Source organism: Musa acuminata, chromosome BXJ1-3 (genome assembly GCF_036884655.1).
Source record: "Musa acuminata AAA Group cultivar baxijiao chromosome BXJ1-3, Cavendish_Baxijiao_AAA, whole genome shotgun sequence".
Lineage (NCBI taxonomy): Eukaryota > Viridiplantae > Streptophyta > Magnoliopsida > Zingiberales > Musaceae > Musa > Musa acuminata.
In genome coordinates, this window is record NC_088329.1 from 35,798,492 (window position 1) to 35,818,407 (window position 19,916).

General features: G+C 38.9%; 1 protein-coding gene across 2 annotated transcripts; it reads left to right on the forward strand.

Moving 5' to 3' along the window:
* Positions 1–215: 215 nt before the first annotated feature.
* LOC135626334 (protein IQ-DOMAIN 2-like) lies at positions 216–19,535 on the forward strand. Of its 2 annotated transcripts, none has more exons than XM_065131564.1 (6): positions 216–403; positions 700–845; positions 939–1,256; positions 17,377–17,598; positions 18,310–18,429; positions 18,631–19,535. In XM_065131564.1, the coding sequence occupies exons 2-6, from the start codon at positions 771–773 to the stop codon at positions 19,330–19,332; spliced, it is 1,437 nt and encodes a 478-aa protein (XP_064987636.1). In that variant the 5' UTR covers positions 216–403; positions 700–770; the 3' UTR covers positions 19,333–19,535. The 2 variants fall into 2 exon arrangements, with proteins under 2 accessions (XP_064987636.1, XP_064987642.1); XM_065131570.1 differs by having other exon boundaries at positions 268–403; positions 704–845.
* Positions 19,536–19,916: the final 381 nt, after the last annotated feature.

Sequence of the window (19,916 nt, forward strand, 5' to 3'; positions counted from 1 at the left end):
CTTGTTTTACCCTGTTTTGGACCAGCCGTAAAAGACGAGGCAAGCGTCGATCCACGTCGGTTACGAGTGGGACCCACCAGCCGAAGGCACCGATCTGCCAATCATAAGACAGGTAGATGTAAAAAAAAAACAAGTTGGTAAATCGTCCTTCTTACCGCCGTGTTATCTGGCGAGAGGGGTCCACAACCTCCAAACAGTGGTCGTCGGCGGAGTGCATCCCCCTACTCTTCCTTTACCCACCAGATCTGGTTTCCTACCTGAGATCGATCTGCTCTCTCTCTCTCTCCCTCGCTCGGAGTGGAGGAGAAGGAAGCCCTTCTGCTCTCCCGGTTCCTTGGTTTTGCTGCTTACTGTTTAAGACGGGAGAGGGACTGAGTGATTTCGTCAAAGAGGATACCACAAGGTAACAAGCTCTTCCGAATCCTCACCCATCGATCTCCTCCTGTATCAGTGTCTCTCTTCTAGATTAGTTTGTCTTTTCCCCCAATTCGATTCAATTTGTACGTCTACTCTTTCTCCCTTTCTCCTCGGACGTTAAATTTTTGATAAAAGCCCTTTTTTTCCTGAGGAAATCTTGAAATGTGCTTCTTGTTTGTGGCAAAGATCAAATTTTTTTTAAAAAAGATCGCATCATTGGTTACATTTTTATGGGAATATGAGTTTTGGCAATTCCATTGATCCTTGTGCGTGTGGTTGAAGAAAGAGTTCTAGTGTTCTCTTCAAAGAAAGAACCGGCTTTTAGAAGAAGAGCAAGAAAGAAAAGCGAGGACATGGGGAAGAAGGCGAAGTGGTTTGGTGCCGTGAAGAAGGTCTTCAGCCCCGAGTCCAAGGAGAAGAAAGAAGAGGTCTGGATTTTGCTCCCCTCCTGTGTTTATCTGATCTGTGTTACCAAGCTGCCTCTGTTGAAAAAAGGCTTCCTTTCTCTTCCTTTTTCCTAGAGATTGAAGAAGAAGCTGGAAGATGGGACATCCAAACATCCGGATCCCTGTCCTGCCGACTCCTTAGAATGCACTGCTCGTGAGGCAGTTCCTCCTCCGCCTCTGCCTCATCCGGATGAGGACAAAGTAGTGGAGATTGAGACCGAGCAGAGCAAGCATGCCTGTTCTGTAGCCACTCCTGCTGCCGTGGAACCTGTTGTCACCTCTGCTGAGGCCGCAAGGGAGGTCATTAGCCTCACAACTCGCACAAAGTTCCCCGGTAAATCGAGAGAAGAGATTGCTGCAATCAAGATCCAGACTGCTTTCCGAGGCCATCTGGTATGTAGACTCAGTGCTTTATTTAGTACAATACATAGGATTTCATTTTATAAGCATCTTGAACTCAAGAATAATGTCCTTTTAAGATATTATATAAGCTATTTTTGTTGAGATTAATAAATAGTATTTGTTCAGTAGGCTGATAGAATTGTGTTCTAGAGTACAAACATGCCATTTGTGATATTAAACTTTCTCCTTTGTTTGGCTCCTTTTGGTTGACAACTAGACTATAAAAGATTTAAGTATTCTCTTATATATATATATATATGTGTGTGTGTGTATGTATATATATGTGTATATATATATTTAAATGTATATATATATACGTATATATATACATATATATATATATATACATATATATATATACATATATATATATATACATACATATATATGTGTGTGTGTCATATTTGGGACTTAGGACAACAAGACAGGTTGCTTTTTACAAGTGTCTGAGAAGTTTATTTTTTCCAGCAAATTTGTCTAGTCGAAGGATTTTAGTCACATTATTTGCTTTTTTAATGGGGAGCTACTAAACTTACGTAGCTTTTGCAAAGTCTTTATTATAATAAAATCTAGCACTCAACAACAGTTTCAATTGTGCTTTCTAGAAAACTAGTACTATTTCGTCAATATGTTGATGTTTGTCTTGGTTTTAGCTTATTATTGACTATCAACTTTATGTAATCAAAATGTTCACTCCAAAATTAGTTTTGGAGATTTCCTACAAGTGCTTGTACCTTATTATGCCTTCGGTTAATGTAATTATCTAATTCTCACTGATGAAGGATGCGATAGATGTGATGAAGAAGATGGATCAATTTCACTAAAGTGAGCAGCCATTTATACAGGTAGAGGGAGAGATTTCCTCTATCATGATTAGTCTGTTAAGAAAGATTTTCTTAGTCAGTTGAGGAAATCTTCTCTTCTATGATGCCCTCGCAAAGATTGAGCTTCTGTCAAGAATGCCAATTTTTTATCGATGTAATGAAAATGTTTTGTGGGGGAGAGGTCTTGTGAGAGAGTCTGCTAGCTGATCAGTTGTATATACATGAGAAACACACAGTTGATGTCTGACAACTTGATCTCGGATGAAGTGGAAGTCGATGACAATATGTTTTATGCGTGAGTGGAACATTGGGTTGACGCATAGGTAGGTGGCTCCGATATTATCATAATATATTGTAGAAGTGGTGGTAGAATTGATATTAAGTTCCTGTAGCAGATTAGTGACCCAGTTAAGTTCTACGGTAGTGGTGGCGATGGCTTGGTATTCAACTTATGTTATAGACCTTGTGATTGTCTTCTACTTCTTAGAACTCCAACTGATTGAATTTGCTTCAAGGAAGACAATATACTATGACGTAGATGTTCTATCATCAATGTTCCTTGCCTAATCTTGCATCGACAAAGGCATGAAGATGAAGTGATGAGTGTTTACGAAGAAGAAGTTCATGATTGAGAGTCCCTTTGAGATATCGCGAAACTCGTTTTATTATAGACCAATGTATAGTGGATGTCCGATGCATGAATTGTGATAATTTGTTAACGACAAACGAGATGTCTGGACGTGTAAGAGATAAATACTGTAAGGAGCCAAGTACTTGTAGGTATTGTATAGGATCTGTAGTAGGGCTTCCATCATATAATTTAAGTGATTCAATAGTAGAGAGTGGAGTGGCAACCTTGTTGGTGTTTTGTATGTTCATCTTTAATAGTAGATCTTGAACGTACTTCCTTTGAGATAGAAAGAATCCTAAAGACGTGTATAATGCTTCTACTCCCAGAAAGTAGCTTAAGGTTCCTAGATCCTTGATGGAGAATCGATCTGTCAACTACTTGAGGATTATTGCCTGTAACGATAATGTCATCCATATTCACCAATAGATATATTGTACTTCTATTTTGTTGTCGTAGAAACAACGAAGTGTCAGATTTAGAGTTGATAAAGCTAGTAAATACCAAAAACAAGCTAAGTTCGATGTACCAAGCTCTTGGAACTTGACGAAGTCCATAAATAACTTTTTGGAGTTTACAAACATGTCTTGGATATTGAGGATGGATGAAGCCAAGAGGTTGCTGTATAAAAACATCTTCAGTTAGAGTCTTTTGTAAGAAAGCATTGTTAACATCCAGTTATCGTATGTGCCAGCCTTTTGTGATAGCTAAACTCAGGATAAGTCAAATTATCATCGGTTTAACAACGGGACTGAATGTTTCTATAAAGTTAACACAATGTCGTTGATGAAACCCTTTGGCCACTAGACGTACTTTATATTTGGCAACGGATCCATCTGGGTTCCTCTTAATTCGAAAGATCCACTTATACTCGATGATATTTTATGGGCGATGAAATAGTACAAGGGTCCATGTGGAATTATGGAGTAGGACATTATATTCTTCACACATGGCTTTGCGCCAGTGTGGAGATTTTTTAGCTTAAGTGAAGGTGGTGAGTTCAATGAGCTCAGTTGGAGAGTTTGTGATGACATGAAGGTCAAGGACTTGACGTGGTTTGAAAATATCACTTTTGGAGCGTGTTGTCATGGGATGTTCAAGCGCGATGGATTGTTAGGTTGTGTTGCAGGTATAAGTATTGGTGGAGAGTCATTAACACGTACTTAATTAGGCTGGGGCACGTTGGTGTCATTGGGCCGAGGAGAAGACAGACATTAGTTGTGGTTTCGAGGGTATTACTTCATGTAATCACATCAAATATTTAAGTTAGGAATTGATTTTCTTTCCTTACTTGTTATTATAATTTAAGGAAATCTTAATCTACTTCCTTATATGTTGATATGAATTAAGGAAATAACTAGTAAGTATTCCAAATATGATGATATCATATTTGGTAGTATATTAAATAGAAATAATTTATAAATACGAAAATTAAAAATTTATTTCCCTTAATAGAGGCTCGCCTCCTCCTATTTAAAGGGGAGGGATCTCTCTCCTTCGTTCCTCACCTAGTCGAGCCTGGTAGCGGGAGGAACGAGGAGTTACACCCTGTTGATAAGAGAACGAGGAGTTACACCCTATTGACAAGAGGTAGGTTTCCCTACCATTCTTAAAAGTTTTAGCTTTTATTTTGATTCTTTAAATGTTGAAAGTTTTATAGTTTGAAAAATGTGCATCAATTCTTTAAATGTCAAATTTTTTGTATTAAAATAATCAGTTAAAGTTTTCATAATATTATTTGACCCATGATTAAGGTTTTTATTGTAGAATTAAATATGTTAAAAAGGTATATGTTTTATATGATATATTTTCTGTATTACAGTTTATCTTTAATCTTATCTGGATTAAAATCTTGTTAGACTAGAATATGTTATCTAAAATCCCTTTTTGATATTCTTTGATCTAAAATTTAAAATATATTATTCTGAATGATTTAAAATATGACTAGAATATGTTGAAATTTTATGTGTTAAAAACATGATTTTTATTTGAATTTAGAAAGCTATCTCCTTGTGTTAAAACTTATCTCCTAGTCCCTCTTTTAATGTCTTATGATTTCTAGTTAAATTGAGAATGTTATTTCTTTGTATTAAAGCTTTTCTCCTCATCTATCTTTTAATGCATTATTATGTTTTCATTTATGTTGTTAATGGGTATTTGCTATGACTAGTCCATGGGCCAGGGTTGGGCCAGTTTTATGTAATGCATGCTCAATCATGTATAATGCACATGACCAGTAGATGGACTGGCTCAATCTAGCCTAATATTATTGTTGAACTTGAGCCCAAATATTGATTGAATTAAACTAAACTTGATTAGTCTTGATCAATTCAGGGTGATTCCGAATTGATTGACTTATTCAAGTTAGTTTAACCTAAATTGAACTTAATCTAGTCTAAATTATACTAGTCTAGGGTGGTTCCAGACCAGTTAAATAAGGATTAGAGATCAGTTCAGTTAGGCTCTAGTAAATCGAGTTCAATTGAATCGATTAAACTAGAGTTCAAGTCAATTGAGGGTTAATTTATATTATTTGATATTGATGATTTTTGAAAGAGATGTTTTAAATATGTTATTTCATCCCGAAGTGGATATGACCAGTGTGAGATTATATTCCTGCCGAGAGCAGGTAGGGCGATTCCCTTCGGGGATTAGCGGGCCGTCAGACGTGGCGGTTGGACGGTTCCTCCATCCGCTGTTGGGAGGGACGTGTCCCCACTTTGGCGGGTGTGGGACACCACTCCATCCGCTGTTGGGAGTGTGATATGAGTTTGCCTCCATCCGCTGTTGGGAGAACACAAACTCATCCCGTAGGATAAAGCCTCTCCATCCGCTGTTGGGGGAGTGCTCCTTCGGGTACTTGATATACGCCAATGGGATGATTGATTGAATTTTGATCATGTATTTATTTTGATTTGACTTTTGGGGTTCCTACTCAGCATTGCTGAATTTTCTTTGTTTTTGATTTTCAGAGCAGCCTCCCTCTAGTACTAAATCAGATTCCAGTGGAGAGCGAACCTTCCTCTACCGCTAGGTAGAGCCACTTGGATGACTCTTGAAGTTAACTTTTCTATTTGTAATTTGATGAATAAATGAATTGTAATAAATGGTTATAGATGATGAATAAAGTGATGTTTATTTATTTGACCTGTGTGAAAATATAAAATAAAAAAAAAAAATCCAGGATGTGATAATTTTTATGGTATCAGAGCCAGGTTCTAGGGCCTGTAGGTGTATTAGGTCCCTTGATTGACTCTAACCGATGATTGTCTTTAACATATTATAGGAGTAATGGAGCCAATTCCAGAGATTAGTGGTCCTGTCACTCGGGGAGCTCATGGTCGCAATGCTATTGGTCTACGCACTCGGAGAGGTGTTCAAACGAATAATAACTTGGAAGCTCCACGCATCGTAGAGCAAACCCAGTCCTCCCGTACACCTGTCACTAATTATGGGCCAGCTTCTCCGACTTCGCAGAATGCCCCTCATGCCCCAGCACCCGTCAATGCTCAAGATGACGTACACGGAGTCCTCAATGCTATTAGAGGATACTTTGAGCGTCAGGAGGAACGAGATGAAATTCCACGGGGTAGGAATAATACTTTAGATCACTTTAAGAGATTGGGACCACCAATTTTTGAGGGCAAGCCAGACCCAATCTTTGCTGAACGTTGGATTCGTCAAGTGGAAAAGACATTCGAAGCTATCGAATGTAGGGAAAATCAGAAAGTGCCTTTCGCTTCTTTCATTTTGGAAGGGAAGGCAGACACTTGGTGGACCTCAAAAAGGAGGATGTTAGAGGCTGGAGGTAATGTGGTAACTTGGGAACATTTTAAAGATGTATTTTATGAGCAGTTCTTTCCTGATTCAGTTCGCTTTGAGAAACAACAAGAGTTCCTTAGCATCCACCAAGGAAATAGAACTGTAATGGAATATGATCATCATTTCACTGAGTTGGCTCAGTTCTCTCCACATATTGCTTTTAATGAAAGTCAAAGAGCTCGTCATTTTGAGAGGGGACTTCGATCATCAATTAGAAAGTCTGTTGCAGTACTGATTTTACCAACATATGCTGAAGTGTTAAATCGAGCTTTGGTAGTAGAGAAATTGGATAATGAATTACAACAAGCAAAGGATCGAAAGCGACCTTTTAGTGCTGCACCATTTACGTATGGGGGATCACATTCTGGACCCTCAAAGAAAGGAAAAGGCAAACAGTTCGGGCATCAACAAGCAGGAGCTCCTAGCAATCAAGTTGTTATAAGATGTTATTTCTGTGGGAAGACAGATCATGTTTCCACCTCATGCCCCATGGGACAACGCGTATGTTTTTATTGTCAACAACCGGGGCACATGTCGAAGGATTGCCCACGGAAGCAATATCAACGCCGAGCTCCACCCCAAACAACTGGACAACAACAGCTACGACCCAGAGAGGAAGGACAGGCAAGAGTCTATGCACTGACTCATCAAGATGCTGAAGCCTCGGGATCTATTATTAAAGGTATCATCACACTCTGTGGTATGCCAGCATCTGTGCTTATTGATTCTGGTTCTACGCATTCTTTTATATCACCTTGTTTTGCTATGAAACTGCATAAGAATCGTGAGACAATGAATAATGCATTAATGGTAGTAACACCGGTTGGAAACTCTTTGATAGTTGATCAGATATATAGAAACTGTGTTATTACTATTGAAAGTCACGATTTGCTAGTAGATCTTATTCTACTAGAATTTCAAGATTTCGACGCTATCTTGGGTATGGACTGGCTTTCCGCATACCATGCAAGTGTCGATTGTTTTCGGAAGACTATTACTTTCTCACCTCTAGATCAACCACATTTCAAGTTCATCGGGATTCAAGAAAAGTTCCCTTCTATTATTTCAGCCTTGAGTGCTACCCAACTATTACTAAAGGGATGTCAGGGATACTTGGCCTTTATTTCTGGAGAAGAAGCTAAGAAGCCAGTATTAAAGGACATCCCCATTGTACGGGATTTTCCAGATGTTTTTCCTGAAGATCTACTTGCACTGCCACCAAATAGACAGATTGAATTTACAATTGATCTTCTACCTGGTACTGCACCTATTTCTAAACCTCCATATAGAATGGCACCAATTGAGTTGGAGGAGTTAAAGAAACAGATCCAAGAGCTTTTGGACAAGGGTTTTATTCGACCTAGTGTATCACCTTGGGGTGCCCCTGTTCTATTTGTGAAGAAGAAAGATGGATCTATGCGACTATGCATTGATTATAGACAACTCAACCAAGTGACCATAAAGAATAAATATCCTCTTCCTCGAATAGATGACCTGTTTGATCAACTTCAAGGTACTCAGGTATACTCAAAGATTGATTTGAGATCCGGGTATCATCAACTAAAGATAAGGGAAGGAGACATATAGAAAACTGCCTTTAGAACAAGATATGGTCATTATGAATTCTTAGTAATGCCTTTTGGACTCACAAATGCACCAGCTGCCTTCATGGATCTCATGAATAGAGTGTTCCACCCTTATCTCGATAAATTTGTAATTGTGTTTATTGATGATATCTTGATCTACTCCAAAAGCATAGCAGAGCATGAACACCATCTTAAGACAGTTCTGGAAGTCCTAAGGCGAGAGAAACTATATGCCAAGTTAAGTAAATGTAACTTTTGGCTCAATGAAATTATGTTTCTCGGTCATGTAATTTCGAGCGTTGGCATATCTGTTGACCCTCACAAGATTGAAGCTGTGATAAAATGGAAGCAGCCTTCTAATGTTTCAGAGATTAGAAGCTTCTTGGGTTTGGCTGGATACTATAGAAGATTCGTAGAAGGCTTTTTAAAAATAGCAGCACCATTGACCAAGTTGACACAAAAGAACATAAAATTCATATGGGATGATAAATGTCAACAAAGTTTTCAAGAATTGAAGAAGAAATTAACCAGTGCTCCTATCTTGGTGATTCCTTCAGGGGGAGAAGGTTTTGTAGTGTATAGTGATGCCTCACTACAAGGGCTTGGTTGCGTTCTAATGCAAAACGAGAGGGTAGTTGCTTATGTATCGAGGCAATTAAAGCCTCATGAAAAGAACTATCCTACTCATGACTTAGAGCTAGCAGCTATCATTTTTGCACTGAAAATTTGGGGGCATTATCTATATGGACAGACTTTCGAAATCTTCACAGATCATAAGAGTCTCAAATATATTTTCACACAGAAAGATTTAAATATGAGACAAAGAAGGTGGTTGGACTTTCTAAAGGATTATGATTTTAATATCAACTACCATCCTGGGAAAGCTAATGTAATTGCTGATGCCTTAAGCAGAAATACCTACAGTCTTGTAGCCCATATGAATATTCAAAGGAATTCTATGATGACGGAGTTGGCAGACTTAAAACTTAAACTTTTATCGGAGACAAATAAAGGTTTTCTTGCGTGTCTGATGGCACAATCATATTTGGTGGAAAAGGTTAAAGAAAATCAGAAGGAAGATACATATCTTCAAATGATAGTTAAGGACATAGCTCAAGGATCTAGATCTGAATTCCTCCAAGCCGAAGATGGTTCTATTACATTCCACAATCGACTTTGTGTTCCCGAAAGCCATCCAGTAAAGATGCAATTATTAGAGGAGGCACATAGATCAAAATTTAATATCCATCCCGGGACTACTAAGATGTATCGAGATTTACGCCAAAACTATTGGTGGCGTGGTATGAAGAGAGATATAGCAGAGTTTGTTTCTAAATGTCTGATATGTCAACAGGTGAAGATAGAACATCGAGTACCTGCGGGAAAGTTGCAAAGGATTTCGATTCCTGAATGGAAGTGGGAGCAAGTCACTATGGATTTTGTGACAGGATTACCTAAGACTGTGAAAGGATATGATGGAATTTGGGTAATAGTAGACAGACTTACTAAATCTGCTCACTTCCTTCCTATTAACAAGAAGTATTCATTGGATAAACTAGCAAGCTTATATATTAAGGAAATCATTCGATATCATGGGGTGCCAGTTAGCATTATCTCAGATAGAGATCCAAGATTCACCTCTAAATTTTGGGGAAGTCTACAAAAATCTTTGGGCATGCAGTTAAAATTTAGTACAGCTTTTCACCCCCAAACTGATGGCCAATCTGAAAGGACAATACAAACTCTTGAAGATCTCTTAAGAGCATGTGCTTTAGACTTTGGTGGGAGTTGGGAAATGCACTTACATCTAATTGAGTTTTCTTATAATAATAGTTACCACTCTAGCATACAGATGGCTCCATTTGAAGCTCTTTATGGAAGAAAGTGCAGATCACCTGTATATTGGGATGAGGTGGGAGAACGGAAGCTTTTGGGGCCTCAATTAATTCAAAAAGATGTTGATAATATTCGAATTATACGCCAAAGATTATTAACAGCTCAAAGTCGTCAGAAAAGTTATGCAGATCGAAGGCGAAGAGATCTAGAGTTCGAAATTGGTGAGCACGTCTTCTTAAAGGTGTCGCCAACCAAGGGAGTTATGAGGTTTGGTCAAAGGGGAAAGTTAGCCCCAAGATTTATTGGCCCATTTGAGATCTTACAAAAGGTTGGGCCTGTAGCATACAGATTGGCATTGCCCCCGGCTTTGGCTAGCATCCATGATGTATTCCACGTGTCATTGCTTCGAAGATATATCAGGGATCCATCACATGTCATTTCTTACGAACCTCTACAACTACAAGATGATGTCACTTTTAGAGAACAACCAACCCAGATCTTGAAAAGAAAAGAACATGTTCTAAGGAACAAAATTATACCTTTGGTAAAGATTTGTTGGCAACACTATTCAGACCAAGAGGCAACATGGGAAAGAGAAGAAGATATGCGAGAGCAGTATCCTCATCTATTCTATTAAGGTAAGCTAAATTTGGGGACCAAATTTTCTATAGGAGGGGAGAAATGTAATCACATCAAATATTTAAGTTAGGAATTGATTTTCTTTCCTTACTTGTTATTATAATTTAAGGAAATCTTAATCTACTTCCTTATATGTTGATATGAATTAAGGAAATAACTAGTAAGTATTCCAAATATGATGATATCATATTTGGTAGTATATTAAATAGAAATAATTTATAAATACGAAAATTAAAAATTTATTTCCCTTAATAGAGGCTCGCCTCCTCCTATTTAAAGGGGAGGGATCTCTCTCCTTCGTTCCTCACCTAGTCGAGCCTGGCAGCGGGAGGAACGAGGAGTTACACCCTGTTGATAAGAGAACGAGGAGTTACACCCTATTGACAAGAGGTAGGTTTCCCTACCATTCTTAAAAGTTTTAGCTTTTATTTTGATTCTTTAAATGTTGAAAGTTTTATAGTTTGAAAAATGTGCATCAATTCTTTAAATGTCAAATTTTTTGTATTAAAATAATCAGTTAAAGTTTTCATAATATTATTTGACCCATGATTAAGGTTTTTATTGTAGAATTAAATATGTTAAAAAGGTATATGTTTTATATGATATATTTTCTGTATTACAGTTTATCTTTAATCTTATCTTGATTAAAATCTTGTTAGACTAGAATATGTTATCTAAAATCCCTTTTTGATATTCTTTGATCTAAAATTTAAAATATATTATTCTGAATGATTTAAAATATGACTAGAATATGTTGAAATTTTATGTGTTGAAAACATGATTTTTATTTGAATTTAGAAAGCTATCTCCTTGTGTTAAAACTTATCTCCTAGTCCCTCTTTTAATGTCTTATGATTTCTAGTTAAATTGAGAATGTTATTTCTTTGTATTAAAGCTTTTCTCCTCATCTATCTTTTAATGCATTATTATGTTTTCATTTATGTTGTTAATGGGTATTTGCTATGACTAGTCCATGGGCCAGGGTTGGGCCAGTTTTATGTAATGCATGCTCAATCATGTATAATGCACATGACCAGTAGATGGACTGGCTCAATCTAGCCTAATATTATTGTTGAACTTGAGCCCAAATATTGATTGAATTAAACTAAACTTGATTAGTCTTGATCAATTCAGGGTGATTCCGAATTGATTGACTTATTTAAGTTAGTTTAACCTAAATTGAACTTAATCTAGTCTAAATTATACTAGTCTAGGGTGGTTCCAGACCAGTTAAATAAGGATTAGAGATCAGTTCAGTTAGGCTCTAGTAAATCGAGTTCAATTGAATCGATTAAACTAGAGTTCAAGTCAATTGAGGGTTAATTTATATTATTTGATATTGATGATTTTTGAAAGAGATGTTTTAAATATGTTATTTCATCCCGAAATGGATATGACCAGTGTGAGATTATATTCCTGTCGAGAGCAGGTAGGGCGATTCCCTTCGGGGATTAGCGGGCCGTCAGACGTGGCGGTTGGACGGTTCCTCCATCCGCTGTTGGGAGGGACGTGTCCCCACTTTGGCGGGTGTGGGACACCACTCCATCCGCTGTTGGGAGTGTGATATGAGTTTGCCTCCATCCGCTGTTGGGAGAACACAAACTCATCCCGTAGGATAAAGCCTCTCCATCCGCTGTTGGGGGAGTGCTCCTTCGGGTACTTGATATACGCCAATGGGATGATTGATTGAATTTTGATCATGTATTTATTTTGATTTGACTTTTGGGGTTCCTACTCAGCATTGCTGAATTTTTTTTGTTTTTGATTTTCAGAGCAGCCTCCCTCTAGTACTAAATCAGATTCCAGTGGAGAGCGAACCTTCCTCTACCGCTAGGTAGAGCCACTTGGATGACTCTTGAAGTTAACTTTTCTATTTGTAATTTGATGAATAAATGAATTGTAATAAATGGTTATAGATGATGAATAAAGTGATGTTTATTTATTTGACCTGTGTGAAAATATAAAATAAAAAAAAAAAATCCAGGATGTGACACTTCATCAGCCATTGCAAGGTGAATTTGTAAAGAAGCGGAGAAGTAGTAGAGGGAGTAAAGAGCTGCAGAACTGGAGTAATAAGAGAGTGTATATCTTGATGGGAAGTATTAGATGGCATGGTGAGAGGTTTGTTTGGGGGGGTCTGAGGTATGGTCTGCAGTACCGAACTGTACCGCCTGGTACGGGCGGTACATACCGGTCCGACAGGCTGTCGGTACGCGGACCACCTGTTACCGGTCCGAGTGCACTGTAGCACTGTAGCAGTACTACAATACTCGGCACACCTGGGTGTGCCGCTCGGTATACCGTACCGTACCGGTACTGAGCCCAGGTTGAAACATCGGTACGGTACGGTATTGCGAACCTTGGTCTGAGGTGTACTCCAGTGATGTATGATTGTTGGAGTGGCTTACATGGCTGAAAACCCATGCTTTTGGAAGGGAAAAGTAGACTCGACAAAAATGATATGGCGTGATATAAAAACTTTTTGAGTTTGAGGATCGTAGCATCGAAAAACATTATGTTCAAGAGAGTACCCTTTAAAAATGCACAGCTTGGATCTTGGTGTTATCTTCTGTGAAGCATAGGTGCATAGCCACAAATAACATAAATAGCCAAATACTTTAAATTTTTGAAAGTTTAGGATTTTGTGAAATAGTTTTTCAAATGGTGATTGATGTTATACGACTGGACTGAGTATGCGATTAATAAGGTAGACTGTAGTTTGAAAGGCTGCTGACAAAAAAATTGGTAGCATGAAGGCTTGGTGGAGAAGGATGGGACCAGTTTCAACTATATGTCGATGTTTACATTCGGGCTTGATATTCATCTCCATCATCAGAGTAAACTATTTTAATTATAGATTGAAAGAAGTTCTCGACCAACTTTCTAAAGTGGGTAAAGATTATAAAGACTTCATATTTGTGTTTGAGATGATATAACCATGTATACTTGAAAAATAATCTACGAAAATGACAAAATTGAAAATTGTCAAAAGAAGTGGTTGAGGCATGTCCCTAGACATCGGTGTAAATAATTTCAAATTGTTTAGAGAAGGATATGGAAACATTCTAAAAGATATCTATGACTTTTATTGTTAAGACAAGCATCACAATAAGTTATAATGCTACTGGTTTTGAAAGTTGGAAGAGAATAACGAGACAGTAGTTATTGAATAGAGGATAAAGGATGACCAAGACGACAATGCCACACATCAATGAGAGCATCAACTAAGGAGAGAGCGATTGGCTAGGTGATTTGTGAAGCTGACGACCACTCATAAATCTTGTCTTTATTCTGGTCCCAGACCAAAGATGCCCCCGTGCTTAAATCCTTTACAAGAAAGGAGTCAGAAAAAAATTCAATTGAAGTGTTGTTTTGTTTGCAAAATTGAGAAATAGAAATAAGATTCTTTTTAATGTGAGATATACACAGAACATCATCGAGTGTAAAAGTAGTGGTGTGTGAATTAAGTGTTATGGAACCAGTATGAGTAATGAGGATTCCGGTATCGTCACCAATGATGATGTCTTCATTGCCTCCATAGTTGTTATGGATGGACAAGTTCTGTAGATCAAATGTGATGTTATGAGAAGCATCGGAGTCCACAATCCAATTGTTTGGACGAGCAGTCGGAGTAGTCATAATATTTGCTTGAGACTAATTGAGTGTAGAAGTAAGTCTGGGTTGAGACCGACAGACTTTGGTTGAGTGTCCGACTTTATCACAAAGCTGACAGACAACTCTTTGTTGGTTTGTATGGTTGGGACGCTAGGGCTACTGGTTATTGAAGTTGCCACCTTGATTGTTGTTGAAGTTGTCTCCATAATTAAAAGGTTGATGGCGTAATAGATGTGGATATGTTTGTGTATTACCTATATATCCAGAAGGCATCTTAGTTAGTCGTTTGTTGACGTTCTTATGGCTTTAGTTGCTCTTTCTTTTAGATTTTTTATTGACTTGAGCTGTAATGGTTGGTTCTATCATCCTTTCGCCACGTTTCAAATATGTATCATAATCAATCAACTTGTCATTATAGTTCTTCGAATGACATCGATAAGTCTTGTGCCCGAATCTCTGTTGCCAATTCCTTGTATTCGTCTCCGAGGCCATTAAAAGTATGGATAATGATTTTTTTATCATTGAGGGAATGATCTATTAAGGCCAAGCAATAGTACTTTCCTCTTGTGTTGTTTTCATTAGGAAGACTAAGCATACGAGTACGAGAGCGATTGGCTAAGGTGGTTTGCAAACTTGGACCTTGCTTTTGTTGCAGTGCTGTATGAATATATTAGTAGTGCGATGGATCCAACGACCGAGGCTTGAATTGCTTGGAGGATAAGACGATCTTGACGTAACCATAGTTTGTGAGCAGGATTTTGTACTGGACTGGGTTCTCCTGGTATTTGCATCTGTTTTGGTGAACAGTTGAGAGAGTCGTTGACGTAGCCTAGTAGGTCATATCCAAATACGAGATTGGAGAATTGTGCTCGCCAAGATGCATAGTTGGCTGCCCTTGGATAATTTGAAGGGAATCAGAGTTACAACATTGATGGAGATAAGTCTTCTATGTTGATAAGAATTATTGTTCCCTGTGGGAACAATAATTGGAGCGTCAGATGTAGATGATGAAGACATTATGAGAATATGCATTGATTTGACGGAGCAAGCTAGCAAGCGGAAGTTTGATCAAGAAGGTTCCTTGTCTGGAGAGACGTCGGTGAGGAAGAAGATGCCGAGGAGGAAGTCGCCCGTGAGGATGCTATTGTTGCTGGTGGGAGGAGAGGTTCTGCTGTTGTTGCGACAACAGCGAGAAGGTGTTGTCGCAGTGGGAAGACCTCGTTCTTCTCCTCGTTTTCTTGGACTCTTGGGATTCAAGGATACTTCCAGTGAGCAGATCAAAGGAGACGGAGGGGTGATCGATGGGGAAGAAAGCAAGCGATGGGGAATACTGCCCGACATAAGAAAAGCAAAGGAAAGTTGCAACTGTCAATCTCTGGAGCAGAACGATGAATGAGGTAGGCCTCGATCGCCTCCTGGAGCACCACCACCATCAATCTTTGGAGCAGCGATTGATGGCAGAGTTCAAAGATCAGTGGTAGAGGGCTACGACTGCTCTCTCGTCGCTAGTGAGGTAGATCAGAAGAGGAAGAAGTCCGTTGCTATGTCTTTCGCACGGGAAGCTTCGACGGTGTAGCTAGTAGCCGCTGCCGAGGTCTATCCTTCGAGCTGAAGGGTCTCACAAGAAGCTCCACCTCCCTACCGGTTCCTAGGGAACGATCGCAAGAGGAGGGCGGCAGCCATTTGGTGCATATCAGGGGACGACGGTTGCAATCGGTGCAGATCGCAGCATCTGGTCGAGTTTGGTGGCCAGAGCAGTCGGCTCTGATGAGTTGGAGGGAGGAGAGTCAGCGAAGGATCATCCTCCACTGTTGGAGATGAGCGATAGCAGCCAGAAATGGGCAACAACAGTGGTTTGAAGTCCGTCTATCGATTTCGAGGTAGCCGACCATGCAGGGGAGAAGGCTTGTTGTTGCCGAGGAGATCAGAGTAATAATTGTCGCTAGACAGCGAGAAAGGAAGAGGAAATCTCTCTTAAAGCAAGAGATGCTCTGATTGATGGGGATATAAACAGGAATAACCTTTGTATAGGAACAAATACTAGAAGACCAAAATACGCAGCGGAATAAAATGGAAACACAACCAAACAGAACACCAAGATATACGTGGAAAACCCCTTCAATATGAAGGGTAAAAACCACGGGGTAAACTAGAGATAATCCACTATGAGAATAATGAATATACAAATCTCAATCTCTTGCCCAAAACCCTAACAACAACCACAAGAGAATAACTGGGATACAAGGATCACGTCACTGCCCACAATATCTAAAACCTCCCCAAGTAATCACAGCAAGAGTCTACTGTAGATTTGATCTAACCTGAGATGAGAACACTGCTAGATGATTGTGAACAGTCTCTCTGCATTGTCCTTGTCTTCTTCCCTTTCTTTCTCTTCCTTTTCTGCCTTGTTCTTCTTCTTCTCTTTGGAATCTCGTGGCTCCAAAGATCTGCCTCGTTGCTGCCTTTTTATAGCTTTAATCTGCCTCTAAAACGCAGCCACCACACCCCCTTAATCTTAATTAGGGTTAGGTTAAGAGGGGTGTGGGCTGTGGGCTGATAAAGCCCACATGGGCTGAATATGGGCCATCAGCCCAACACTGATACCATGATGAAGGATACGATAAATGCGATGAAGAAAATGGATTAATTTAAAGTGAGCAGCCATTTATACAGGTAGAGAGAGATTTCCTTTATCATAATTAGTCTGTTAAGAAAGATTTTTTCAGTCAGTTGAGGAAATCTTATCTTCTGCACTCACTATAGTATCCAGATTCCTCTACCTGCCACCCTCTACACATCATAAAATCTTGTCTATACAGCATGGAATTCTTTGCGTAGTTCTGCTGAGATTGATAACATTGTTTAATATCTTACTATTTTAGCATCTTAATGGCCATTTTTCTGAGATTAGATTATCTGGACAAGTTCATCAATAGTATAAAAATTGTTGATAGATAAGCTATCTTGGGACCATACACTTATTTCAGAAAATTACTGAGCATGTATGTGTGTATAGGCAAAAACAACATCCATGTATCTAACCCCCATGTGATTCGTTCTATGTGCAACCTCATGTTGGTTTATCATCATTGTTAAATTTCATCCTTGAATCTTTAACTCGATTAAAGTGCTTATACATGTCCTATTGTTTTCAATAGGCAAGGAGAGCTCTACGAGCCTTGAGAGGATTGGTTAGGTTGAAGTCACTAATTGATGGTAATTCTGTTAAGCGCCAAGCCACTTCCACTTTGCGATGCATGCAAACACTGTCAAGGGTTCAATCACAAATCCGTGCAAGGAGAATCAGGATGCTAGAAGACAACCAGGCACTTCAGAAGCAAATGCTGCTTAAACATGAAAGGGAGCTTGAAAGTTTGAAGGTAAACTTTTGCATAGTTTGTGTTTTATCATGAAGATATCTAATGATACAAAAAACGTGGTTAGATGCAAAAAGATTGCTAATTTTTTTAAAGGTTTGTCTAATTGCTCTTAGTTTCTTTTTTATTCAATTATGTGGGTGTAGTCAACTAAACAAAGGAGATACTTTAAACAAGAATTATATACTGGTTAAAATCATAATTCATCTTTACCTGCATGTCCTTCTGCATGATGGATGGCATTGATATGCTTTTCTATGCAATTTTTTCTTGTAAAATGCTCTTAAAATTTTGAGCCCTACGTATAATTAAATAAGAGAAATGTTGTGTACCATGACTTTGTATCAAACTTAAGGAATGAGTCATGGACTGTTGCACATCCAGAAACACACCTCCCAATCGTGTCCACTCTCACCCCCTTAGATGCAACCCATGCCAGCATGTTTCATCTTAAATCATGAAAACACAGCCTAAATCGAAGCAATCCTTATTAAATAAAGAAGATGTGGTTAAATGATGATTAATATCAGGAATTGGTAAAGATGGCTCATAAAATTTGGATATTTTTATGTCTCTGGAACATTTTTCTCCTTGCTACGGAAATTGCTTTCGTCACCATTCAATAAGTGGGATATGTTTTCTGCACCTAATATTATTAGATGAGAAAAGCATTTTGAACATCCACAGCCTGCTAATTTTTTCTTTGGACAACAGATGGGAGAAGAATGGGATGACAGCTTGCAAACAAAGGAGCAAATAGAAGCAGGTTTGTTGAGCAAGCAAGAGGCTGCAATACGAAGAGAAAGAGCACTGGCTTACGCATTTTCTCATCAGGTAATTCAGCTCGTTAGAAACCAGTGACATTATGCCACATATGAACATCAAGAATTACTAATTAAATCTCATAGTTGTTTTAGTGCCATATATATTTCATCAGTAATGCAAATTTTCACTTTAAATTTGCTGCCGCTTAGCTTTTTTGACTATGGTATCAATTGTGAAGTACTTAGTCTCTCAAAAGTTTCTCTGCAACAGTGGAAAAGCTCCTCAAAGTCAGTAAATCCGATGTTTATGGATCCCAACAACCTACAATGGGGTTGGAGCTGGCTGGAGCGATGGATGGCAGCGAGGCCATGGGAAACCAGGAGCACAACAGATAGAGAACTCAACAATGACCGAGCCTCTGTAAAAAGCACCATGCAGAGTGATGGAGGTGGGGAGATCTTAAAAGCCTATGCTAACCGGGGTAGCAATCCAGAGAAGCCCTCTCCTGCGGTCCAGAAACTAAGCCGCCCTGCCAGCCGCCAATCTCCATCAACACCACCCAACAAGGCCCCTTGGTCAATGGGGAAGATCAAATCAGCAAGCCCCAAATGCAGTTGGGTGCCATTGGAAGACGACTCAAGGAGCATTGTCAGCGTGCAATCGGAGCGATCTAGGAGGCACAGCTTGGCAACAGCATCAGTGAGAGATGACGAGAGCCTAGCTGGTTCAGCATCTGTTCCGAGCTACATGGCACCCACGGAATCAGCAAGAGCCAAGTCCCGCTTCCAGAGCCTTTCAAACGATAACAACATCGACTCTCCAGATAAAACTTCTGTGAGTTCTGTGAAGAAGAGGTTGTCTTTCCCCACAGGAGATAAATTTAGTCCAGCATCTCCAGCTCCTATGAGGCGGAACTCAGGTCCCCCCAAGGTGGACATGGCATCTGTGAAGGATGTAGCGGTCCAATCCTGAGCACAACAGAATCACCAGAGAAATCCGGCAGCTCATCAAAACTTTGTTGAAGATAGCTACAATATTGGTGGAGGGCCTATTGTTATGTCAATCTATCTACGATTATCATTTATTTTAAGTGAATGTAGTTGGTGACAACTTAATTTACATGGATTGGTTTATTTACATGAATTCTTATTTCAGTGAACCAGAATTATGCTGAAGCTTTGCTACATGATTTCAAAAAATTGATACTATTGTCTTCCTGGTGTTTGGAAAGTAAATGTTTTCAGTTACCTGTCAACAAGTGAAGAAAAACGGACCTTTTGTCTATTCCACCTATGGATTTGGAAGTTTATCAAAGTTGAGGATTCATATACAAACCAATAACTGATTGAAATATGTTTTACTAGTCAAAGACCCTGAAAAAGGGTTCAGTCCAATTGGATCTGAATCAATTTATTGGAATTCATGAAAACCTCTAATCATCACTCTTCCATAAAAAAGAAAGAAAAATATGGTAGGGGATTGTTTTTGTAAATTACAATGAAACAAAAAAGTTCAGAATAAGAAGGAACTGTTCAGTGAGCTCCTACAGTTGATAC

What these genes read in the sequence shown, in the direction of transcription:
- LOC135626334 (XM_065131564.1), top strand. Translation starts at nt 771, where the DNA reads ATGGGGAAGAAGGCGAAGTGGTTTGGTGCCGTGAAGAAGGTCTTCAGC. An exon ending in CTGCTTTCCGAGGCCATCTG is followed by an intron (nt 1,257 to 17,376) that starts GTATGTAGACTC and finishes TGTTTTCAATAG; the next exon opens with GCAAGGAGAGCTCTACGAGC. An exon ending in GGGAGCTTGAAAGTTTGAAG is followed by an intron (nt 17,599 to 18,309) that starts GTAAACTTTTGC and finishes TTTGGACAACAG; the next exon opens with ATGGGAGAAGAATGGGATGA.